General features: G+C 39.9%; 1 protein-coding gene across 1 annotated transcript; it reads right to left on the bottom strand.

Moving 5' to 3' along the window:
- Nucleotides 1-9,497: 9,497 nt before the first annotated feature.
- frzb (frizzled related protein) lies at nt 9,498-25,400 on the bottom strand. Its single transcript, XM_008437019.2, has 8 exons — nt 24,975-25,400; nt 18,649-18,897; nt 16,979-17,014; nt 16,182-16,241; nt 15,843-15,908; nt 14,891-15,095; nt 14,582-14,645; nt 9,498-12,168 (listed from the first exon to the last, which is right to left on the bottom strand). Exons 1-8 carry the CDS (start codon nt 25,177-25,179, stop codon nt 12,112-12,114), a joined length of 942 nt encoding a protein of 313 aa, XP_008435241.1. The 5' UTR covers nt 25,180-25,400; the 3' UTR covers nt 9,498-12,111.
- Nucleotides 25,401-26,719: the final 1,319 nt, after the last annotated feature.

Here is a 26,719-nt window from a genome sequence, read left to right on the forward strand (position 1 = left end):
ATCCAGTGCCGTCTCTCCATTATAACGCGGAAGCTTGGGTAGGGTTGGAGGGTGACGTCGTTGGGGCACCTCCTCCCAGGCGACTCCTTCCTCTTGTCTTCCGATGGTGGGCGGGGAGGCGGGGACACGGGCACCTACCAGCCTTGACAAGGGCTGCCCACGAACAGCGCTCGCTCCATCTGGCCGGCTGATGGTGGTCCGAATGTTCCTTGCGCTTTGTTCCTTCTTGCTTCGTTCCTCCGCATGCCTTAACAAAGGCAATTTGCTCCGTCTTCCCGCGCTAGGCTGCTCCTCTCCGAGTTCTTCTTCCAGTTCGGCTAGCAACCGTTCAATGTTCTGTAGCGATGTCATTTTCGGCAATCCCACTTCTGACACCAATGTAACATCCGTTGGAAAATCAATGAAGACACAACGGAGTCAGACGTTCAGTACACTAACAACTTTAATGATGGAACACACAGGTCTTTTCACCCGGGCAGATACCTTTTTCACTCACGGTTCGTCTCTTCTCTTTTTGCCGCTAAGCCTCATGGGAAAACACGTAACAACATAACAGCAGCCTATTGACCGCTACACCATTATATGTTCGCAAATTGTTGTCAATATTCTGGTAATGTAGGCAACACACAATAGCGCAATTGCGATGTTTCCATTGAATAAGAAATGAAATTAACGTCACACGAGTAAGCTTGTTCACGCGATAAATCATTAAAAATCACGGAAGTGACTGATGTAAACAGCTCATCAGAGCTATCAGAGGAGATGCGGGAGTCGTATTCAGGCTGTAGAGCAAAAAGACTCATGGAAGCGGCTATGTATGCTGCGTTTTGGGGAAATTTTACAGATTAGTTATGGAGTCAACACTTTTGAATGACACAAGACTGTGCCATGCTGTGAGAGCTCTGTTGGCCAAACCACCATTCTCCTTCCACCTTCTTCCTGTCTTCTTTGTGGTTTGCGCCTGTGACAACCTCCAGCTATTGGTCACATGGCTGGTGTGATGTTAAAAAAAAAAAAGTGTTTCCATTGCAGTTTTGCAAAATACATGCGTATTTATTTACAACCGAGGAACTATCTCACTCAAGCGCAACAATATAAAAAAAACTAAACTTTTTTTTTTCTAATTTTCCGTATTTTTATTTTTATTTTTTGTGCAATTTAAATTTGTTCAATTCTATGGTTAATGGAAACACAGCTAGTGTATAAATAAGCTGTGTAGAAGAAATAAACAAAGGTGGCTCAACCCAGCAGGGAGAAGGCAAATAAAGCCTGGCGGGCCACCAGGCTTATACTGTGGGAAACCCTGGACAACTCTTCCCGCTGAGCTCCAGCCACCCTTTGTTAGCCTCTGGTTTAGTGTTTAGTTCTTATACTCTGGTTTTACTATGTTTTCTCCATTGCTGGCCAGTACAAGCCTGGCATTCTAGCTCCTAAAGTTACAGCGCTTGCCACCAGTTTGCCGTAAGTTGCTACGTTGACAAGAAAACACCTCTTTTGTTATTCTTCAGTTCTGGAAATAAAGGCTTTTTATATGTCATTATTATTCATGTCAGCAGTGTAAATGTTACCACCAAAGGTGCGGCCAGAACAATCACTCCTCTCCAACTTGCATTCAACGAGCCAAATCTCCAACCGTTCAACATGAAAAGTGCTTTATTTTATTTTATTTTTTCTTTCCTGACATCATCCTCCAAACATTTGCAGGACTAACAGGTTGGTTCCCACAGCGCTGGTCCAACTTGCAGCTCCATTTCACATCGTGAAACAATAGAAAGACTCACACAGTAAGTGGTTCCAGTGGTTTATGGAGCAGGGCTGCGTCAATGCTGACCTCCCAAGCAAAGGGAAAAGCCCTGGTCAAACAATTCCCAAGTGGGAAAGTACCTTAGGTTGTTTAGTTAATTGCAGAATAAGAGAACATTGTAAGTGCTGGTCTTTCCAGGGAGAGAATAAGCTTTTTTGTTTGTTTGTTTGGTTACATAACTGAAACATAATCGTTGTCTATATTTCTACACACAAGATTTTCCTCATTCATTGCCGTAATTTATGGCAGTGAATGAGGAAAAATGTTAATAACGAGCCATTTTTGTGTGCTCCCATTCTAGAAAGTAAGTATGTAGGTGGAACGTTAATGATAGCAATCGGAAGAATAGATTGTTATGATTATTAGAAGTACAACTTTCGAGCTGGTCATTGTGGTCTCATTGATAGTCACGTTTTTCATAAATCTATGCAATTCTTATTTTCCTGGTGGAATGATAATGCAAAAAGAAGTAAAGCAATTATAAACAACAGAAGGAAACGTCTCTATCTATTTATGATAAATGCGTAAGATGTCAGATGGAATGAATTCCCTCAATAAACTATTTCTATTTGTATTTTTTTTATTTCTTTTCTTATAGACAATGTTCTATAATGGTGTTAAAGTATAAAATAAAGGTTTTTTTATTACTGTTGTGTAGACATGTTTGAAATATTATCTGGCCTTATGTAAGATGTGTGGAAATTATTAGCAAATAAAACAAAATTTACCACAAAATTAATAAACCTACAATGACATCACATTCACACTGACTAGATTACCTTCAATAACTGGACTTATGTAGACACAATTTTTTTAAATTAAAAACATATTTAATAGAATCATTTTCCTTGATGGGATTTTATTACAGAAGACATGATATGGATATAACCAAATATACAGAATACATTCCATAAATTTCAGTACTATTGATTGAAAAGTTCAATTACTCTTCAGATTCTTTATCAAAAGCTTTTATTTCTGTTAATTATGATGATTTTCTGCATATATTGAAAGCAAACATGCATCAGAGCAACAGAAACTATTTATAAAAGCAGAAATGTGGGCTTAATGAGCAGCGTGTTTAATACCTGCTTAAATATTATTTTCAAATTGTGCTTTTAATCCTTGTCGGAGGACATATTATTATCTATTGAATGTGACTTCTCGATAAAACCGAGGTTTATCCTGTGGTGTCTTAGCAACAAGTTGCTGTAATACTCCAACTGGCCAGGGGGTGTCAGTGTGGCAAAGCAGAAACTGTTCAGGGAAATTCTATTGAATCTCTAATGTTTTATCAAAAATGTAACAATTCAAGTTGTGTTTTTATTTCAGATTCACCTTTTGTCCATTTTATTAGTCTGCCAGTTTAGGTCCCCATCTAAACTTTGGTTAAAAGAAAGAATCCAGAAGTTTCCGTATCAGGACATAATAAGAAAGATCTGCTTCAAAAATAATTTCAATCCATTCTTTTATTTGACTTTTATTTAAAATGATGAGTTACTAGGAACAAATTCTTATTTACAATAACAACCCAACAGGAAGGGAAGTGTGGAAAAACCCAACAAGTTTTATCATGTCATTATTCATAGATGAGCCAAACTTTGAGAACAGAAAACAGGCAACATGATCTGTTAGCATGACCTGTTAGCATGATCTGTTAGCATGACCTGTTAGCATGATCTGTTAGCATGACCTGTTAGCATGATCTGTTTGCATGGTTCAGCAGTGACATTCAGGGAAATCTACATCTAGGTTCCTTTTCACAACACTTCCTCGTTGTTGCAAGACCAACTTTGAGCGAAGCAACTGTTCTCATCACAGTGTCCTGAGCAAAGTGTGGCCGCGGGGGCCATTTGTGGCCCTCACAAGGATTTTGTTTGGCTTCTAACCACAAGTTAAGAATGGTAAAAAAACCAACTGACCTCAACATTTTGGAAATGTCTGTTGTTCTTTTTAAAAAGCAGCAGTACAAAGTCCTTTTTATGTTTTAGCTATTTAATGAATTACAGATTTAGTAAAATTTTGTTTATTGTTGAGGAGATAAAGTAAAAAAAAAAATTACAATATTTACATTTTTGCATTTTTAATGTAGTTTTCCATCATGTTATTCGCTCATCAAAAACATACCTGCAGTGTTGCCTTGATTCATGCATGTTTGAGAAATCCTTTAATCTCCCATGGCAACCATTCAGCTGTGCACAGTGTTTTTACAACAATTGAAGGTAACATAGTTATTTGATTGTGCAATAAAATGGCTCTATATGTGCCTGAAAAACACATCGCACTGCCCCTTTAAAGAATGTTGTGGCCCACCAGTGGGTGAAATTTGCGACTTTTGACACCAATTCAGATCCATTTTCCATAAATCCAAAACGAGCCCAAATCACCCCCCTCGTCCCCCTTGAACCACTGCCTTACAGTTGGTTTGATGTATTTTTACTGATTTGCTGGGTTCAGTTTTCTACAAACACCGCAGAGTGCTGTTTTCTTTAAAACACTGATCTATTGGTTTCATTTGTCCATAGTTGTGTTGTAAGATGTTTTGGGTTTCACAGAGATTCAATATCCACAAATGTGAGTTTGACAGCCTCTTATTTTTGGAGAGAAAATGCAACGTTTCAAAAATAAACCACACTTTCTCCTAATTATGCGGCCATTACATTTAAACGCTGTTTATGCACGAAACAGAACCCAGACATCTGCTGACGTCCAAGCTCGGCGAGGGGAATGTTTTGTATGCAGAATCTTTAACAAATGGAAAAAAAAATCCATAAATAAATAAAAGTTGAACCCGGTAGAAAGGTTATAAAGTCAATTATTAAGTTATAGCTGATTGGGTGTTTTCACACAGATGGGAGGGAGAGCGACGGCCAGCTCCAGCTGCTGGAGGAACACTTTCTTCTCTGTTTTCTGTCAACTGTTGGTCATTACAATAAAAATAAACTGAACGTTTACCGATTTCTGTGTGATCATCTGTAAGTGGAGGCTGGTTAATGAATTGTCTACATTAAATTAAAAAAAATTATATATATATATTACTATGTCTTAAGTATATTTCTCTTTGCTAGAAAATCAATGTCATTAATGTGTCACATTTAGACTAATATTGTTCTTTTTCCATAAAGAAAATATTCACACCCCTTTACTTTTTCTCGTTTTATCAACTTTTTCACTAGACAGCCCAACACATGTTAGAGGTTGTTCTGGATTGAACCTAGATCTTGTCCCTGGTGAAAAAAGGAATCCCCACAGCATGATGCTTCCACCTCCAGGTATCACTGTGGGTAGTAATGTGAGGTGTTAAGGTGTTTAACCTGATGGCGCTGTAGACTTGGCTTGGTTCTGGACCAAAACCTGCAGGAGTAAACTCAGAGATTTTGAGATTAAATTCAGAACTTTTGTAGAAAACAACTTGGAAATGTCTGAGCTTAAAAAGTCTAAAATTTGCAAGAAGAAACGTAGACGTTTGGAGATCAATCTCAGAAACTTTGTAGAAAAACATGGACATTTCTGAGATTCAAAAGTGCAGAAAATTTTTGATTTCCGAAATTCAGAAATGTTCAAGTTTGTGAATGCACCCTTAGTTTTTTTTTTCTTTTTTTTTTTGGATGAGTTTCAAAAGTTTAAATTCTTTGCCTTTAGGAAATTTTTCTGAATCTCAAATGTCAAAATTTTTTATTTGACTTTTGAAATTCAGAAATGTTTAGATTGAGCTCAAACATTTCTCAGGAATTTTCTACAATTTTCAAGGGGACACAAAGAAACGATTGAGCTTGAAAAGTAGAAAATTTGCTAGAAACTTTTTGGATTAATTTCAGAAATGTTTCTATTTTATTTTTAAAACATTTGAGTTTCAAAATTACAAAATGTTCTACTTTTGAAACTCAGAAGAATTCAGAGATTAATCTCAGGTGTAAAAGCATCTGGACTCCCCTGACCAGAGAACCTTTGTACGTCCTATTGGCTTATTCCTGAGCCAACTGTCAGATTTGTAACGTAACGATTAAGACCTTTCCGTCCTTCTGGGCTTCATGTCCTTCTAAGTCATAAAGCCCAGATTTTTGGGCTTCAATAATGCTACAAATGGTAGCACTGTAAGCTCATCCACCATTCTTGTCGACTTTTTGCCTCTGAATCGGTGAAAGTCATCTAAAGCAGCCCTAGTGGCTCGCCGAGAGGCCGATCGGTGTGAAAGTGCTCAGCCAGAGAGACCGGCTCGCCGTGGTCAACACTCCGAAACATGAATAGCCCCACTCAGCCTCCAGACACAGAGTTCACCTTATCCCAGCGCCAGGTGTGTTTCCAGTCAGCTGGAGGAGGATGAGGAGGCGTAAGAGCAGAAAATCTGTGAAAACATTTTCTCTTCTCTCTCATGGAAACTGCAGCTGAGAAAACACTGCTGCGAATTAGTAGGCAGAAAACACTGGAAGCTCGCCTACACACACACACACACACACACACACACACACACACACACACACACACACACACACACACACACACACACACACACACACACACACACACACACACACACACACACACGCACGCACACACACACACACACACACACACACACACACACACACACACACACACACACACACACACACACACACTCATTCACTCTCTCGCATGCTGCTGCTCTGTTTGGTTAAACTCCGTGGTCAGGATGACCTTATTGGGGGTGTTTATTTTTTGTGAATTTGTTGAGAATATGAATATTTATGTGAACAAATTTTGTTCTCGGTGCTAACTGAAGTACTCTGGACTTTCATCGGAACCAGAGAGACTTGGGATAATGGAAACGGGGACCAGATGTATGGAGTTAGATTTGTTTCACAATTATTCAATCAAAAAACAATTACACTCAACCAAAAAAAAGAGATTCAATCAAAAAAAAATCTTCTCAAACAAAAAAAATTTCATAAAAACTATTTAATCATAAAAATATTTTTAAACATTTTTAAAGTTTTTTTTTTTTGGATTGAATCTCTTTTTTTTGGTTGAGTGTAATTTTTTTTTGATTGAATAATTGTGAAACAAATCTAACTCCATACAGATGGGTCCACACCGCAGTCTCACGGTGAAACCCGTCAAGAAATGTAATCTGCTGATTTGTGTCCTTGAACTGTCTCTGCTGTGTGTTTGTGTGTGTGTATGCGTGTGCGCGTGTGTGTGCCTGGAAAAAGAAGAAATAGACGAAGAAAAACAATGCATACGGGAATACAATCATAACATTTCATGAAACCATCACAAAAGGGGCCAATTACCAGCATTTTAGAGGCAGAAACACCCAACATTTCAACTCGGTCGCCAGGAAAATATATTGCTATTTTTTCCCCTGCTGGATGTAAATCACAATTACACACAAAGTCAGTGTTCCGTGAACAGATATGGCAGACCTGCTCGAATCAGCTGGGCTCCTGGGCAAATAGGACAATAAAAAGACAAAACAAAACACAACACTGTTTCTAAATAGGGCCGATTAACCACACGCTGTTCAAATTAGCGCGGGAAAATGTGCAGTTCGAAACGGATGCAAGGATAACTGAAATTTTCCCACCTTTTGTTGTATCCATGTTGCAAAGATCGTGAAATGTGCTTTTCAAACTTTTTTTACAAAAAAATCTGAAAAGGTGCCACGCATTTATATTTACTTTGGAAACCATAGTCCATATTCTTTCACTTTTCTCTTGCTCTCTGCTAGGTGACATCTGGATCCCGGCAACAGAACCTGCCGTGAACGCTCAGGCTAATTAGCATAGCCACCTATGACGGTGGGTAAACAGTTTCCCTGGAACAATAACTTGTTTCTCCACCATTAGCACATTTAGCAGCACAGACAAGAGGTTGACTCACAGTGCTAAGCCCCTCCTCCTGGCTCTGATTGGTTGTCTCTGCCTGGGAATGGCCCATTTCTCCAGATGGCAATGCCAACTCAGGGAAGAGATGTTAGAGACTGATCTTCTCACATATTATCCATCTCACAGACAATCAGGACATAGTGACAGTTTAAACAAATTTGTAAAAAAAAATAAAACATTTTTTTATGAAACTTACACACTTTAAGACACTATGGATTTCATCAAATGAGTGGATTTAGATTTGATCTGACTTGTACTTCATGGAAATTGAAATGATGTGGTTGGTGGACATGCCAGGCTGCAGCTTTTCTGCGACTCTTTCATTCCACTCACGCGTTCTGGTGAATTTATCATCTGGAGAAAGTCAAGCAAGTGGTTCTAAATCCAAAAATGCGCGCTCATTACGGCTCGTCGTGAGCTTGCATAAAACTCCTTTAAAAACCGGCCAGGATCCCACGACACAGAGCTCTCTGTTCAAGGACAGATTTCCGAGCCACTTTTTCATCTCGTTATGCGCCTGACTGGATCCAACACATGCTGCAGGTTGACAGACTGATGTTTATCTGCAGCCCTTTACAGCGCCTTGAAAGTATTTGAATTACTTGAACCACATTTTGTCATGTTACAACAAACTGGCAAATATTATGAGGTTTTTTTAAGTGGCAGGCCAAGAAAATCTACTGTACATGTGTGAAGAGGAAGAAAATGTATAATTTCAAGAGGTAGTGTTTTGTAGAATTGACTTTTTTGAGCTTTGCTTCATGATATGATATTATTCCCTCATCAAAAACATACTAGGAGTGTTGTCTTGATTCTTTCATGTGTTTAAGAAATCCTTTAATCTCCCATGGCAACCATTCAGCTGTCTGTGCAAAACAATTCGGTGGATTCAGCTCCTTCAGACTAGCCAGCAGCAATTAGTGGAACTGTACATCTGCTGAGCTGATTTTGGGGGCTACGTCTCAGTGAAACGCTGGTGAAAATGTTGTTAAAGGGTTAATAGAACAGCAATATTGTAATGACTTCCTGATGGCGGAGTTTCAGAAAGAGTAGGCGCTTCTTAAAGAGACAGAGGCCCAAATTAAAGGCGTTAAATCAAGAAATAAAGTTTATTTTCAGTCATATTTGCTATACATGGCTTTTTTTTAACATCTGAAGGTAACATAGTTAGTTGATTGTGCTAACACACAATACATAAAACACATAATACTGCCCCTCTAAGCACTTAAAAAAAAAAAGTGTAGATTTTAGGTTTCGAAAGTTGAACATTGTGATTAATCATGATTAATCGCAGCGCTAAAGTGTGATTAATCTGATTAAAAATTGTTATTGATTGATGGCACAATATTTTTTTTTTAAAACTTAAAATACTGTTATTTTAAAGGTAATGTTGGCCACACAAATATTTGAGCTGTTTGTACAGCGCAAATAATACACTTTGAATTAGGAAACATGCTCAGTTTCTCGTGTTTTCCAGATTTAATAGCAGTGAATCAGAGAGGTCGTGAATAAATATTCATAAGTGTATTGAAGCGTTACATTTAACACGTTTTCCAACTCCACTTCCAGTCAGATTTAACATCTGTTTCAGAAAAAAAAAAAACACGTCACAAACGTCCAGAACAGACCTGAGAGTCTGAAGTCCGAACACATCTCATCTCACTAGAATTCAAAACACATGTCCAAACAACACATTAAAGAAACATCCTACCAAACTTTTATACTTGGGAACTGTGCAAAATCTGTGGACAATTTATTTTCACTCTGCATCTTTATTTGAAATAAAATGTAAAAAAAGACAAAAAAAAAACAAGTAAAAATCCAAATTGCTTAAAATTGGTTTTATTTGGTTCTCTGCATTTGCATATTCAACTTTACACATACAATCACACAAAAGAAATTATAGAATACAATTCAAAAACTGGTCTTATACATACATACAGAATACATAACTACATATTTATATACAGGATATAGAAGAGTTGAAACTGTACATATGACCTAACAAAACTATGGATCTGAAAACAGTGTCAGTTTCAGTTTGACCCAAAATCAACAAAGAAGTAGTAGTAACACACACATTCAACAACCTGAATTTGTCTGCGCAAATTCAGGTTGTTGAATGGGCGTATTACATAAATCACTGCCAAATTTTAGCAACTGGATAAAATGTAAAACTTCAACAGCGTCCATGCCTCCAGGAATCAGTCGTTTCTCAATAGCTGAGAGTCCACACCTCCTGCACGAAGTGAAGCGTAGAACAAGAGGCTGGTTCTTACCAGGCTAACTTCACATGAAACAAATCATTTTAAATGTAAATCTGTCAGCTCTACAGATAATTTTGGGATTAACTGCCTGCTGTGGGAAAAGGTAACTACCTCCCTCTTGCTAAATCACCAATTAGATGTAGACCACATCCCATTTCTCATTATAGTTGGTCCTTTAGAATCAATGAATCATCTAAACAGAACGTTTGACAATATGAAAGATTTCAAAAAGCAGCATATCAGAGGGACACGCAGCCATTTCTAAGGATTTTGAACTGTAGTGAAGTTTCAGAGGAGAGATTTAGAACCAGACTCATCCTGGAGGTTACAAAACACCTAAGCCTCAGTTCAGGTCAGGGTTCAGGATTAGAGGACCTTAAAATACCTTTTTCTGAAATTAGGTCCAGAGTGAAAATTTTGCTCTTGCTTATTCACATGGGCAGCAAAAAAAAGCCTCTTTTGTGAAAACACTGAAGCACTTAGCCCAATCTGTAACTTGATCAATAATCCCTTCAGACGTCAACCATTGTGCCTCTCAGTCAACGCTGTGATGTAGTTTGTTGGTTTTGTGGTCCAATGTGACAGAGAAGAAGCTCAAACTCGCCATCGCTCTGGACCAAACACTCCACTCTTGCTTTTGCTTTTCCTAATTCTCGTTTTTCTCATGTTTACCGCTAACGTTGCGTGGAGGCCAAACGCGCATGTCCCACATGCTACATGTTTAGCTTTACTTACAGGCCCAGTGAGTGAAATTTAGCATTTGAGGCTGTTCCCGATGTTTCTGTGTGGATAAAATAATTTCTGGAAATGATCCCATGTGGATGGTGATGTTTTTTTAAACTGGCAACATGCTTCACGTAAAAAAAATTAAAAAATCATTCCCGTGTAAACGGGTTATGAAATTGGAATTAATAAAAAATTGTTGAAAACCACTGATGTGTTAGCGCAGCCAAATTCTTTATTACACTGAATTTATTGCACAGTATTTTCGGTCTGGTTTCTAGTGAAATTAGACAAAACAAAAAAACACCTGAAACAGTTGAGAACTAACTTATAAGGAACTTATGAAAAAGTATGCTTCATAGAATCAATATTAAGGAATCTTTTACCTAAATAAAGCTCAGATCTTGCAGAAAAATTTCTTGTAATTTACCTTTGTTTTACTTTAAGAGTACTAAGACTTGCATTAGAAACTAGACCAAAAAACCTGGTCAGATTTTGTCTGTGCAGTGTGCAAACTTCCAAGTCAGATTCAGATTTTCTGACCTGAGGCAACTGTTAAAAAACACGCAGAAAGAAGTTGCCTGTGAATTGGTCTCCGTTTAAAATTCACACAGTCTTGCATGTCAAACCCACGAACAAAACGAAACAGCAACTAACTAATAAAAACCAAACACTCCACACAGCCTCACCCTGTCTAGGGTTTGAGACTACGTCTGGGCCTGTACCGTTGTCAGTTTCTGGGTCTTTGTAAATTATGAGCAGCTGGTTGCTCAGCTTTAAGGTTTCCCATGAAATTAAACAATATGAACCATGACCACATTGTAAGCAGCTGATTTAAGTTTATTGTCTACTAAAAAGGAGGGTTTCCGATCCAGAACCCAGAAATCTTCGGCAACAGTAGATGTTCTCGTTTCCGTGTCGGTAAACGCTCTTTCATCTTGAAGCTGAGTTAAGTCCAGTTCATGATTCCAGATCCATTGCGAGAAAACCCACATGGCTTTGCTGTCACTTAATGTCTTCTTTCCAATCACCATGGTAACCTGGGCCTCATCCAGGATTACATAAAATCAGAATCTGGAGGGGAGCGATCGAGCCAATATGGCTGCCTTTGAAAAACGTTTGGTCCAAAAACAAGAGAAGAAAAAAAAAAATTTAAATCATGCATTTGCCAACATATTTAAAGCTCCGCCTCTTCACTCGTTTGTATATACATACATACAGAGACACAATGACAAAAACACACTGAATAATGTCTGTGCAAAGAAAATGACAAGGCAAAAAATCTGATTTCAAACAGTCTGATAAATGAAGAGATGAACTACATTCAGCTACGACAGCCTGTTATAGTGCAATATCAACACAAACACACACCCATACAGTCACATGCACACACACACACACGCGCACGCACACGCACATCAACACACGCATTCAGACAGAGGGTGAGATCTCAGTGGCGACTTCGGCGTGAATGTGCTGGGGACGCCTGCAGGGCCTGATCCCATTTCTGGAGAGGAGAAAAAACAAAGTGAGAAACTTTAAACCAACAACAAGAGGAGAATAAACAGCACGAAAAACTAAGAGAGCGCCACCTGCGTACTGCTTTCAGTAGTAAGTCAGAAATTTAGTCTCAATGTTCAAGTGAGACTAAATTTGTCCTTTTCTACAAATTTCCTCTCAAACTGGTGTTTGCAAAGTAGCCAATCCAGGAGTGCCAGTTTTTTCCCTTAGTGCTGATTGGCTGAAGCCCAAAGAGTGTAGATGTTAAATGGTTTCCACTGTACATATTAATACACACGGAGGTGCACTGTACCGGGTTGATGTTCTGTAAAAAATTTTAAGAAATGTTTCTGTACTTTCTGCTTCACACATTGCATCATGGGAACAAGAACCCTAACGAGGTGCAAATATTGGTTTGTTGCACAGATGGCATTAAAAGGAGCTACGTGGACACCTGATTATCCTTTTGACCTTTTTGGCACAACTGTGATATGTGAAATAAATCAAAACCTTTTTTTTTCCTGAATAAAATCCTTTACTCCTTTGAGAGAATAGTAGTTAGTCGAGGTTGTCTGCCAGTCTCGGAAATGTCTGCGGACATACCAGGAGATGTGCTGAAAAAATACTGAAAAATTTAGCTTTTAATGACAGAAATGTTTGTGAATGTAACAGGAGGTGTGCTGAAAAAATAAGGACAATTTTGATTTCGGATTAACAGAAATGTGAGCAAATTCACCATGACAAATTGTTAAATGACAGTAAAAATCTGTTTTAGAATTGACAGATATTTTCCAGTTTTTTTTGTTTGTTTTTTACTTAAATTTTTCTTACAGTGTACATTTAGCATTTGAGCTATTAAAGCAGCCAGTTATAGGCATTTCAGAAATAGTCTCAAGTTTTTGCAGATTACAGTTATTCACTGGTGGCTGTGGTCCCTAACCCTATCCCTACCCTAACCCTTACCCTACCCTTTCTATGCGAGAAGAATCGCAAGTTGTGTGCAAGTAAGCCCTCCAAAAGGCACTTCTTGGGATCATTCCCGGCCTGGACTACGATTTCCCTGGCTCTGCCAAATGTGAGGGGCACAGGAAAGCTGAGGTTGTCTGTGAAGACATCCAGGTTGATGCACCCGCCGAGTCTCCCAGGGGATTTCTCACCCTGACGAGCTCCATACACTCCAGATGAGCTGTCTGGAGCGCATTGCGTGTCCAGTGGTGCAGAGGTGGTGGGACCTCACCAGCACTTGCTGCCGAGTGAGGGGCCAACCCGATAAAGCCCCTCCTGTGAGTCAGGCTTTTCGGGTTGACCGTGTTGGTCCCGAGGCTGACGCTCAGCTGGAAGTCCAATGGCGATAGAGGACCCCCCCTAAAACAGGTCCTCTAATGCCAGCTCGAACTGGAATGACTTCCAGCAGGCGTCATACCTCGCCACCCCCTTATTGTTGGAGTACAGTCCCTCAAGGGACTCCACAAGTACTGGAGGACCCTCTGAAGAGTGACCATCAGACCATTGTCCCTCCCGCTGTCCTCAAACGGGATGACCAGAGGATTGTCCACAAAGAGCATTCTTAATGCGGAGATGCAAAAGAACCTCCTTGGAACGAGCTCTGACGGTATCTCACCCTCAAATCGGCGGACCTGCTCGAGCCTAAGGGAAAGCTGGAGCTCCATCTTATCCTTAAGATCGTCCATGTGAGCAATGTAGCTCCTTGCTCTGGACAGCAGGGCCCGCTGGAATTGAGGGTGAGATAACCGACAGGTCACCAGTGCCCTGCTGACTGGATGCCTGAAAGGCATCTGTATGTGGATGTGAGGGGCGTCCACATACAGTTGGACAAAGGTAAGTTTGCCCGAGTCTCCAAGGGCGTCCACCAATGTTTTGTGGAGGGTCAGTTTCCTCTGGTCCAACTCACTCTGGTAATTGGTGGCCTCATGGATCCCAAGGACGGAGTAGAGGAATCCATGAGGGCCAACCAAATCCAGGAGTCCATTCCAGGCAAACAATAGGTGGACCCCTGATTCCCGGGCAAAGATGTGGACGGCTGAATGGACAGAGAGAGACCACACTACATGGATTTACAAAGTCTGTCAGATCCAAAGTCTCTCTGTCTTTTTGGCCAAATTTGGTTAAATACAGTCAAGGAGCCAACAGGTGGCTCTCGCCTGTATTTGCCAAGGCCTTGTCCAGCAGGTCCATGATGAAAAACTGGTCCTGCCTCAAAACATGGCATCGACTGGTATTTGATGATACCTGTTTCATGACAGTGGGTCTACGTTTATCTTTAGCCTTTGGTGCCTTCAGGAGTTTCTAGAACTCGAACACCATCGTCTTAATAGCATTAACTTGAGGCTAGTTAGCTCTGCCTGCTAACTAGCTAGTGAAGAGAACCTGTTCTGTGAATAATCAAGTCCAGTACGAACCTTGACTTTCCTGCGCATTTTGTCCCTCCACTTTTGCGCAATGGAGCTATCAATCAGAAGCAACCTGCAGGCACAAGAAACATTAAGAGGTAAATAAAGTTCACAGTTGGACTTCTGACGACTCGTTTCAATGGTAATCTACAGCATCAAACATCGAAGGAGGACAAGATGGCCTAGAGTTATTGTTAAAAAACAAAAACACTATGAATGGGACACAGAAGTAGCAAGGTGAATTCACAATGCACTTCATCTTTATGTGTCAGGATATCTACAATGATACTTTTATTTTAACTCATATGCCACTCGTACCTGGACCTTTCTTCATTCTCGTAGCCCATGATGAGATACTCCTCCCCAGCGGTGAGAGGAGGACACAGGCAGGACGAGGAGTAGTAGAGCACCTGCGTCTCCTTAGGAATGTTGACCAGGGAGGACTTGAGCACCTCCTTCACGTCCACCACCGCCGTGGGCTCCAGGCCACGATTTCTCACCTCCCTCACCCTCGCTCTGATAACTGAAGAGCGAGAGAACCTAACTAAATTTTCTCTTCTGGACAAAGTCCCTCCAATATGCAGTCAAGAAATGAGAATGTGCGTTCCAATGAGGTTCGATTGTCAGATTCGAAGTACCTTTTGAAAATAACCTTCCATACCAGGGTAAATAAGAACCCTATGCAATGGAGCAGGATTTATTTTCATTGACCAAATCAAAATATTATGGTCTCTTTGGGCGTGCCTCACTGTCTCCCCGTCAGCCCCATAAGGTTTCATTTAACTATGTTAAATATAGGTCCAGTCAAACGGACATTTTTTAAATAGTTCGCAAATCCTGCTGGTGTGAAATGTTAAATAGACCAAAAGATTACTGAAACCTTCATTTAAAAGACACATGAAACAAATAAATGATTTTTAGTCACCATCTTACTGAAACCACTTTGCCCTTTCAGGAATTAATTTGATGCTTTCAGCAGAAATAATAAACATCCATCATAATTTTACCCGATATTGGCTCAATTATTTTTCATACAGATAGACGAGTCAAGCCCAAAGACAGAATACATTACTAGACCTCCGAGTGTTTTATTTAGAAGGATTAGGAGTTGGAAGAGGAACTTTGAGCCCGGATGTTGACGGGTTTTTGTATAGAAAAATTGGTATATATTGCATTTGTATATTGTATATTGTATATGTTGCACTTGACATATTAATGATTATTATACATCACATTTTAAAATACAATTTTAAAGTCTCAAATCACTCACCGTAGTTATAGTTGTTGTTCACGTAAGTTTTCTGTCCCATTTTGACCGTCTTACACTTGCAACGATCTAGAAACAAAACAAAAAAAAATGTTATTGGGTTATATTTGCCATTTGTTTCATTAGACCCTTAAAGTCTGCATTTATATTACACAATCAGATGCTAAATTAATTAGAGATAGCTTGCTTTAATTTTCCATTTGCAGTTAGTCCAAATTTAGGTGTGATGCTAATTAGCAACACTAGGCTGTTAATAGGAACAAAACAATTTTTCAAATCTCTAATAAGTTTTCTCTCTCCTGCCTGAAATGAGAAAAGGAGACTGAGAGAACGGGGCCCCACCTCCATTTGGTCCCTGGCAGTGGAAGTTGTTGGGGTCCATTGGAAAGTCCGGACTGGATTCTGTCATGGAAAGGTAGAGTTTGATTAAGGTCCAAACATAACGTAGTAGGGAAAATGAATGCATTTTTATGTGATTTGGCCCTTCATCCAGGATTATACAACTAAAAATGATTATTTATAGAAACTCAGATGAAAGTGGAGATTTGTGAAAACTCTGTAACTGTGTTTGCGTGTGTACATGGGAAAACAGATTTATGGTTCTATGTGCTGCAGTCTGTATTGAATAATGTGCCAATATATAAGCATGCGTGCTTTGTCATGGTCCCAAATCAACATTGTCTTGTGTTTTATTAACTTCATATTCTAATGCGCGTTTTAAAAGTAAGGGTGTCCCAATCTGATACTGATATCGGAAATTGGTCTGATATCAGCCAAAAAACAAAGAATCGGATTGTATCAGTCTGCATCTAAAATCTCCAATATTAGCATGCCGATAGAAGTTCTCCGCTCCAGCATTTAGTCCGCCCCGGTATTTCTGTGTTAGAACACCCCTATTTAAAAATAGGTCAGTCTATATTTCTGTCCACACAAATGAACCTTCTGTGCGACACGTTTAACTCCAAACAGGAAGTCATGGTTGTTTTGAAGGATTCTGATTGGCTGACAGGTTTATAATTAGCACTGCTATGTTAGCACTTTATAGTTATGTTATCTTTGATTCATCTTGTTGGAAGGTTCTACATAAAAAATAACTTTTGTTGCTTACTTGTGTATTTTATTCAATTTTAAAACCTCACCTGGGTTACACCTGGAGGGGTCCTGGAGGTATGGGTCTGTAGAAACATGGAGGGAAAATATTCACTCTTTCACAAAGAAGCTGGTTTTCTTATATAGAAAAAGGAAGGTAGAAGATGCAGCCTGTCACTACACAGAGTGAATGAAATGATGTGTGACTGGCTTGGTGTGCTGGGAGAAACATTACAGATAGATTTGATGCTAAATGTCACAGATTGATCAAAACCTGTCAGATGTGAGATCACTAAGGCACCAAGCTGCTTTCGGTTCTCATTGGAAGAAAGTCGCTGCTCTGATCCGCCTTCTAGAAAGTCCCGTTGCAGCAACATTTTTAATCAAACCCAGAATCTTAAAAAAATCCCACACACGATTCCAACCGTCTGCGCGGCGTTTCACCACAGCTGCTGATCGGATCAGCGCTGCCTCGGCTAAGGCCAGATGAGCTCCGTTGGGTGGGCTCGTGGTTCTCCCCGCACCCAGTTCCATGCCTGCTTTTGGACTTCGGGGGAACATTTTGAACGTTTCACCCCGGCTGAACCGCAACAAATCACAGCGAGAGGAAAATCCAGAGGCTCCCGCCACGTCCAGCGGGCCGTGGGCGTTTCGCCACGGAGGTCAAGGAGATCAGGATGAGGTTGTGTTTTGTTTTTGTTTTTTTTTCTCCAGGACTCCCCGCTCCCGGCTCCGCTCGGAGAGAGGCCAAGGACAACGAGGGTTTCACTGAGTGTAAAACGAGTGGGCCGCGTCTATCAAGGAGCTCTTTGAGAAAGTTGGTGGGAGTGGAATCAGAGGGGGGAATGACTCATGCTATCTGTTTGTGAGGAAAGCAAAACAGAGCTGCAGGAGAAGGGACGCGGCTGAAAGCGCTGATAGGACTCGGCTTCTCTGGGAAAACGGGCCACGTCTGTCAGAGAGAGAGATAGCATGCTAGTTCAGAAGCAGCCTAGAAACTTATCTATAAAGGTCCTTCGACTTGTGGCATTTACAGGCAACGGGAAGTCAGAGGGATTTACTTGAATAGGTCAACTTTTACACTGCAAGAAGTGTAATAAGACATTAAGCGTAATGTCTTATTACACTTTAAAAAAAAAAGGGCAAAGCTAAATTACAAGTAAGTTTTCAGCAAGATACAGGAACTTGTTAATTTATTCACATTGACAAAAAAGTACTTGTTCCATTGCCAGATTATTATTTCACCTTTTACAAGGGGAAAATGTCTCGCTACGAGTGAAGCAATTAGCCAATGGAACTAGTTCTTTTAAAAATAAGGAAATTTAAAAAAAATAATAAAAAATAAGCATTTAGCCCAGGAGTGTCCAGTGTATGGTCTGGGGCCCTTTTACAGCCGTCTGAATTATTTTGTTTAGGCCTCAGGAGCGTGGTTGATGCAGGTGGATGCTTTTATTATTTATATATTTTTGCAAACTAGTAAAATTATCCTAAAATAAGATAAATATTAAGTATAGCAGAAACTTTTTATGATTTACACCAGGGGTCACATTAACATAAAGTTTTCCATATTTGACTGTTTTTTTTTTTTTAACAACAAAATAATCTGAAGTCTGTCTGTCACTTTGGCGGACTACAATTTACACCCTGATGGCTCGGTGCAGATGAGAATTTCAGAATGTCCTCTACCCATCAGCCATTTTATGAATGACTATGTGAATACCTGGTCCGTCTGCCTTGACGATGGCCTCAGGTGAGATGCACACTCCGCGGTCGTACAGCGGCAGCTCGCTGCAGGCCAGGCTGTCGGGCCAGCTGTGGTTGTACCGCTTCATCACCGGCTCGCAGCCGGACTTCGCCCGCTCGCACACCGCCTTGCAGGGCTTGATGGGCTCATGCTGGAAGTCGATGGTGCAGATCGGGGCGTACATGGCACACAAGAAGAAGAGCAGATCCGGACTGCATCCAGTACCTGATGATACAGGAAACCTTAGAGTTTTAAAAAAAAATTTATATCAACCATTAAATGGCTTTTTTCACCTGGTTTGATTGGTTTGGATAGCTTTCCCATCTTTTATACATTACATCATGAATTGAAAACTGCTTTTTGTATTTGCTCAAGTCGTCTTTGATACTAATTACTTGGTGAAATGAAAATTCAAAGCATAGGGCCTAAAGTACTTACTGTATAATCACCGGACCAGGGTGACTATAAGCTGAAAACTAAAATGGAGTTCACAGGTTCCTGGGTTATATCAAGCAATACCAATAAGATAGAAGCATCATCCTGATACAAATATAATTCAAGCTGAACATCATAATTATTCATATGTTTTGTTTGTTAATCATCTGTATAGCACATTTCAGCAACAAGGCAGTTCAAAGTACTTTATACCATAAAAACTTCACAACAGTCACCAATTATGAAGCAAGTAAACATTATATTTTATCAAAAGCAATTGTCAAAATCAAGCAAATAAACACCAGATATATTGGTAAATGTTCCAGTTACTATGAATCAAAGGTGTTACGGCCCAAGGCCTTTCCCTCTGGGTCTCTAACATCCATGTTTTGGACTCCTTAATTGGTGCTGATTGGACGTGGAGGCAGCTGGCCAGTGTCTCCAGATGATGTCAGATCCACCTTAAGATGCACCACTTTCTCTGACTGAGCAGCTCATTCTTTCTGTCTCCCTGCCACTCTTCCCCAGTTCTCCCTTTTCTTCCCAACCAGTTATGATTTTTGTTTAAACAAATCCCTCTTAAGTTATCACATGCGTTGCTTCCCCTTTATTTGTTATGGTTTAAGAGCCAGACCATAACAAATTGGGGGCTCGTCCGGGACTTGAACCCAGGACCTCTCGCATTTCTAAACAGGTTGGTTTTTACGTTGAAAAACGTATGATGTTTTAGTCGTATTAGTCCGTATTAGTCCGTATTAGTCGATATCGATAATTCTCGATTAGGTTTTAGTTTTAAGTATCTGAAATACCAAATTGGTATTTATGACTTTTCCGGTTTTATCCACAGTTTTCACTCCACAACATGATTTTTTTTATTTTTAAGAAGTTTTGAGGCACGGTGGCGAAATATGAAACTACTGCTGCACAAGTTACTCAACAGGTTGCTGCTAGGTAACTAGAGAGAGAGTGAGTTAGTTGATGCCACCGACCTTCCTTTCTTCTGTCGACATCCCCAAGAATGTTGTTTGGTTCAGGATCGGAGTTCAGTGAAATTATTGAACTTTCTATTGGACTTATTTTCTATTGACATTGATCATGTGTCCATGGTGACATATGATCACCATGGATCACCATGATCAATGGAATCACCATTGATTAATTGCCCAGCTCGAGTTTTTTGGCATGATTTAAGTTTTAGTTTGAAGCATCTTGATGTCTTGCATGGTGTTGAAAGAGGACGAACAGAGTTCTTGTCTGAAGCAACATGGGAACTGCTTCAGTCTGACTTTATCAAGTTCAGAGAACCACAAACTCTTCACACTACATTCTGCCATTCTCCCATTCACACACACACATTCACAAGCTAATGGTGATGAGACGTGAGACTCAGTTCAAGGAACAGTTGGGCCAAACAAACTGTTTTATCAGTCCAACAGTCTGATCTTAACATATAGTCACGGGATTTGGGTCTTGACCAAAAGAGCGAGATCCTGTAGAGACATTGAAATGCATCTCTTCACCAGATCTCTTGGCCTTCAAGATTGGATGAGGAACTTAGTTTTTCCTGGGGAGCTCGGAGTAGAGCGCTTCCTCATCAAGAGTATAGTCTTCCACTGAACTTCCCTTTGGAGGTTTTCCAGGCACAGCTTAAAACTCGGAGGAGGGAATATTTATCCCTTCTGACCTGGGAACGCTCTGGTATCCCCAAAGTGAGTTGGAGCTTTGCCAGGGGAAAGAGGCGTCTAGGTTTGCCTCAACAACCCGGTTTCATAGAAGTGGACGACAATGGATGGATGGCAGTAAGGTACAACACCAAGAACATAAAGCAACTTCCTTCCTCTCCCAGGAGGCTCCTACATCTGCTAAATGGAAGCATTTTTGAAAGATGCTTACTCAGTCTCAGCTCAGTTCATTTGAACTTGAGTTGTTGGTTTTTCCCCTCTGCAGGAAGGACTTCACTTACAGCAGAGTAGCGTGTTGCCTTCAGGAACCGCACGCAGGAGGTGCAGCAGGATGGTTACCCCGACTTCCAGCCCGCTGCACGTTTCAAACAAGACGGAACCAGAAGAGGCTCAAAACAGGGTGGGCGATAAATCAGCCTTTTTATTGTATGAGCATGCCTGAGGTTTGGCTGTGCGGCCTCACAATGAAGTCACAGAGAGATGTTGAACTCCTAACCTGAACCTGCTTCCTAAATGTTGGACCATGGGTCTCTCAGTAGGACATCTTGTTTTCAGTTGGAGTTTTCTCGCTTGCAACTTTTAAGACTTGTATAAACTCAGCTGCGCTCAGCAAATCCCAAAACATTAAACCATGATGCTCAGGAGGGTAGTAGCTTGAATTCCTTAAAATGTCTACTGTTCTTCTGAAATGTATTCAGAATACAGTCATGCCAAAGTATTCATCACATTTTCACATTCTGTCACGTTCCAACCACAAACGTCTATGGGTTTTATTAAGTTTTCACCTCTTTGACTAACACCCTGCTGCCCTCAAGACTCAAAATTAAAACTTAAACCAAGGCTAAAAACCCAGGATTGACAGTAGCTCAATAATATACGTTGCAATAGACATGTGATCAATATCAATTGAAAATATATCCGATAGGATGTTCTAGAATTTCACTAAACTTTGTGCCAGAACCGCACAGCATTCTGGGGGATGTAGGCTCTAGAAAGGCTTTACCTGCTCAATCTCTCACAGCTTGCTAAGCTGGGTTGGTAGCTTAGCTTAGCTCTCTCACAGCCCCTGATGTAAACCATTTAATTGTTACTATGGTGATATCTTTAGGATTATTGTCTTGCTGGTAGGTGAACCAGCCACAATCTCGGGTATTTTAAGGATTTCACCAGGTTTTCTCCCAGGACTGCTCTGTGTTTACCTCAGTCTGTCAGCCCTCCAAAGAATCCCCACAGCACAATACTCCCACCACCATGTTTCACTGTGGGGGATGGAATGCTGAGGGTGACAGAGTGCAAGTTTTCTGCCAAAGCAACGTTTCGCATGCAGTCCAACATTTGAAACGAGTGTTCCTCCTTCCACATTTTCTATGCTGGCAAATGGAAATTCTCTCGACTTTCCTTCAACAATCGCCGAGTCGTCGAGTTAGAATTGGGATAAAGGTTCTCTCCTCTTAAATAGAAGGACAAAACTGAAACGGTGTAGTTCAGTACGTTTTCAGTTCATTTTAAAATCAAAATATCCAAGCGCATTGTCTGAAATGTGACAAAGCAATTCCTTTGGCAATATCTGGAAGGAATTGGAGAGCACTTTTTAAAGTAATTTGAAAAAGATTCCTCTTTTACATCTAAACCATAACTGTCCACTTAATGAAAATCCCAATCCTCAAAAGTATTTGGTGCACACAGAGGTTGGTGGGAAAAGAAGGAAAACACACACGAGGCTTTACCGATGTTCGTGGGATTCATCCAGTAAGCAGTACGGATAACTGAACTGTATTTCCTGGCAGTTCATCCAGTTTTCTGCTTGAGGATCAGATGTTCCAAATCCAGTTTATGTGCAAAAGCAACAGAAAACAAGCGTCAACGAGCACAGCAGACGGCAAACGTTTGGTCCCCTAGGAAAACTAAAAGCCACAATTTCTTAGCCAAATCAAGTTCTCCATTTTGTTGCAAGAGAAGAAAGTAATATTTACTATTCTCCTGATATGTCCTGATAAGGAGCATAAGTCGATACAAAAACAAAGAAAACCCTCACACAGTCAAATATCTTTGGTCTATAGGCTTAGCTGGTGTGTGTGCAGAATGTGCAGATCTACCAAGTATTTTTATCCAGTTTCAAGTGCAAATATCTTAGTTCACTTGAAGAAAAGACAAAACCAACTTTCAAGTAACAATAGGAGCTTGATTTAAGTCAATAACTCCTTAATATTGATGAAAAAGTATTAGCTCCATCGGCAGATTATTTCACTTCTAATATGGGAAAAATATCTCATATTAAGTGTAATAATCTGCTGATGGACTGTTTCATCAATATTAAGGAATTATTGACTTAAATCAAGCTCCTATTTTAACTGAAAAGTTAGTTTTGTCTTATTAAAAATGTACTAAGATATTTACACCATAAACAAAACTAGTGGTTCAAATAGTTGCTAGAAAAATCGTCACGTTCCACTTCTGTCATTTTCCGCCCGGTTTTGATCACTGCATCTTTAATTCCCACCCACCACTATTTTAATGTGAAGCCATATCTAAAATATGTGACCCAAAAAAAACCCCCAAAACAAAACAAAAAATCAGGCCCATCTCCGTGGTTGGCTGCTTTTTGCTCAAGTGTGACTGAACAGGCTGATCCTACATGAAACTAAAACCAGCAGCACAAAACACAGAGAACCAGAACAAAGCCACATAATTTATATCTGTGGGCTTCGTGTTGTACTGCCTTGTTTTCCCTGCCAGGTTTCTCAGTACCTGGCAGGGACTGAAAAACTTGATTATCTGAAAACCAGGGGGAAATTCGGCACAGCCAAAATGAATATTCCGATTAATTGTGATGAATTTGTTATTAAAATTGCCATCAACTAATTTAGTGACCGATTAATTGTTAGCTGGAGTACACAGACTCAATAAAAAAAGGCTATTTGAGGAAGGAACAACACACTCAGAGCAGTAATTAAACCAAACCGGTAGAAAAATAAATACATTTTTCATTTAAAATTAAAAAACTTTTTATCTCTGTATCTGTACTCAGAAATCCTGAATTGTCCGTATTCTGCAGACTGTGTCAATTTTATTTATACAATTTAATCTTTTAGTCGATTAAAAAGTTTATAATGAATGAGTAAAAACTGAAAAAGTATCAGATTTCTTTTTTCCATATTAATATTTTTGTATTTTGCACAAAAAGAGCAAATATTAAATGTATTAAAAATGACATCAGATAGATATTTAATTAGTGGCATGTTTACCCAGATGTGAAATTGAAGTTACTCTCGATTTTTTTTTTTGTTAACCGGAAAATCCTGTCTGGTTAAAGTTGTGAAAGAAGCAAAACAAAACAAAAAAAATCTAAGATTAATAACATTAATACTTAAGATTATTTGTTGTTGTTTCATTCTTTTGTTTTGTGCCTCCATGAAAAAACCCCAAAACAAAACAACTGTGGCCCCACCCGCACCCCAATGGGGAATTTGGTCTCACTAACAGGCAAAAAAGTGTCTTTCCACCAATTTCTGTTTTACACTTTTACACGACAGAATTTTTGTTGTTGTTGTTTTTAACTTTGTATCTAATGTGCTGAATAAGAAAACTAGTCAGAGATTAAAATCTCAGATATTTTAAACTGGACGCCAGCTCATATTTTAAAGATTTTTTTTTTTAGTCTGTACTGAGGTTTGAGTTTTTTGGAGGCACAAAAGAAAATACTTAGTTTTTTTTGTCTAAGATGATTTATGTGAATACTTAAATATTAAATATTAAGATGCCTAACAAGTAACCTTGAGGGATGAAAAAAAATTAAGACTCCTTTAGTATGATTTGTAATACTATAATTATTATTATTTAAGTGGAGAAATAAAAAAAACTTTTGGCAAAAATCGCTTCGTTCATTATTTTAGGAAGGTAACGATTTGGAAAGCACCCAGTTGCTTGCTGGGGAAAAAAAACAACTAAAAAACTTTTCATTTAACTTTTGGGATCAACAGGATCAAATGTCATATTATTGTAATAAGGAACTTGGAAGGATTTATCATGAAGAGGTTGAAGGAAACTTTGCATGAAAACGTTTAAAAAACCTTAAATTTAACACTTAAACTAAATAAAAATGTATCCAGATATTGTAAAAAAAAAAAAAAAAAACCCGTTAGATTTATAGTTAATTGGTTTTTATGAGCGCAGCCCGGAACTCACCCAGAAGCCCCTCGAACTGCTCGATGGCCAGCACCGCGTTGTCCTGCGTGCTGTGGTGGAGGTGGTTCGGCATCTTGGTCATGTTCCACGGCATGGACCGGCACAGCGGGATCCGGACCGGCTCGCAGGCAGCCGCCCGGACGGCGGGCGGCCACAGGGCACAGGACACGGCCAGCAGAGACACGCAGAGTCCCGCCGAGAGCATGACCGGGGCGGGGGGAGGTGATGGGGCGGTGAAAGGGCACGGCTGTCCAGTCGGTGCTCGGTGAAGTTAGATCCAAATCAGGACGGGATCTGACCTGCTGCTGCTGCTCTCTGCTCCTGCAGCCGGAGCAAGGGTGGAGCTGCTTTCTTATGCAGACTCCCACCACCACCTCCTCCTCTTCTCCTCTTCCTCAGGCCCTCCTCCTCTACCATGCTCACCTCTCCTCCTCCTCCCTTATCCTCTGCACTAAAAAACAGATTCCTTTTTGATGAAAAGTCAACATTGCTTAAGCCTCGGAAAGCTCCTGGGTGTTTGTGCCATTACATCTACAGGAGTAAGTGTGGGGCACTCACTGGCTGCATTTCGCTCCACCTAAAGGTGGAGTAATCCCACTGCAGGCTGCATTACACTTATATATTCAAGGTTTATTGGATGCAGTTGTTAGTCTTCTGTCTATTTTGGTGTCATGGGATATATATGTCTGTCTGTTTCTAGTTTTGCGGGGAAACTACAGTGAAGAGATTTCTAGCTCTTTACACGACCCACTGAAATGCCACCATCTATTGGATCTTATAAACAAGTATGCAGTTAAAGGGGCTGTTACATGTGTTTTCAGGCAACATAGTGCCAGTACAGAGCACAATCAAGTAACTGTGTTCACTTCATTTGTTATAAATATTTCAAATATGACTTAAAATAAATTTGACTTTGTAATTTGACACCTTGAAATTGGGCCTCTGTCTCTTTAAGAAGCTCCTACTCTTTCTGAAACTCCGCCTTCAGGAAGTCATCACAGCATGGCTCCTCTATTAACCCTTTTACAATGTTTTTACTGGTGTTATACTAGCTCATATGATGAGCTCAGCTAATGTTCAGTTCCAACAGGTGTTTGCAAATTGCTGCTGGCTAGTCTGAAGGAGCTGAATAGGGGAGTTGCGGGGGTGGGCTGCTCTCTGAGGCAACAGAGCTGCCCGAATACTTGGAAACTGCAGCTCTGAGGACGAGCTTTGTCCTCGAAGGCGGAGCTAGGTCCACCCAGGGCATTTTGCACAGCTTAATGATTGCCAAGGGAGATTAAAGGATTCCTAAAACATGCATGAAAGAATCAAAGCAACACTCCATGTACGTTTTGATAAGGGAATGACATTATAACATGACGTAAAATAACAAAAAGTCGATCCTACATAATGATGTTGCTTTAATTTTACTAAGATGAGGCTGAACAGGCAGCTTTGGGGCCCCCTGGTGGCTAGGAGGCCCCAAGCAGCCACTTAGCTTGCCTATGAAAAATGGTCTTCAGGGTTGTTGTTTTTAAAAAATTGTTTATTTATAAATCGCTTTAGATAAAGTGCTTTACAGATATACCAAAGGAAATAAAATGAAGGTAATAATAATAACAAAAAACTGTAAGAAAACTACAAAGTTTACATAATTAATTAAGTCATAACACAAAGGCTGGCCTAATGATCGCTCTGTATGGAATTAAACACGGTATAAAAAGACAAGTTTTTAAAACAGTTTTAAAATCATTTAGCGATCC

Source organism: Poecilia reticulata, chromosome 2, assembly GCF_904066995.2.
Source record: "Poecilia reticulata chromosome 2, P_reticulata-male-v2, whole genome shotgun sequence".
In the NCBI taxonomy this organism is placed as follows: Eukaryota; Metazoa; Chordata; class Actinopteri; order Cyprinodontiformes; family Poeciliidae; genus Poecilia; species Poecilia reticulata.

What these genes read in the sequence shown, in the direction of transcription:
- frzb (XM_008437019.2), bottom strand. Translation starts at nt 25,179, where the DNA reads ATGCTCTCGGCGGGACTCTGCGTGTCTCTGCTGGCCGTGTCCTGTGCC. An exon ending in GAACAACAACTATAACTACG is followed by an intron (nt 15,096 to 15,842) that starts GTGAGTGATTTG and finishes CTCGCTCTTCAG; the next exon opens with TTATCAGAGCGAGGGTGAGG. An exon ending in GAGAATGAAGAAAGGTCCAG is followed by an intron (nt 14,646 to 14,890) that starts GTACGAGTGGCA and finishes TTGTGCCTGCAG; the next exon opens with GTTGCTTCTGATTGATAGCT.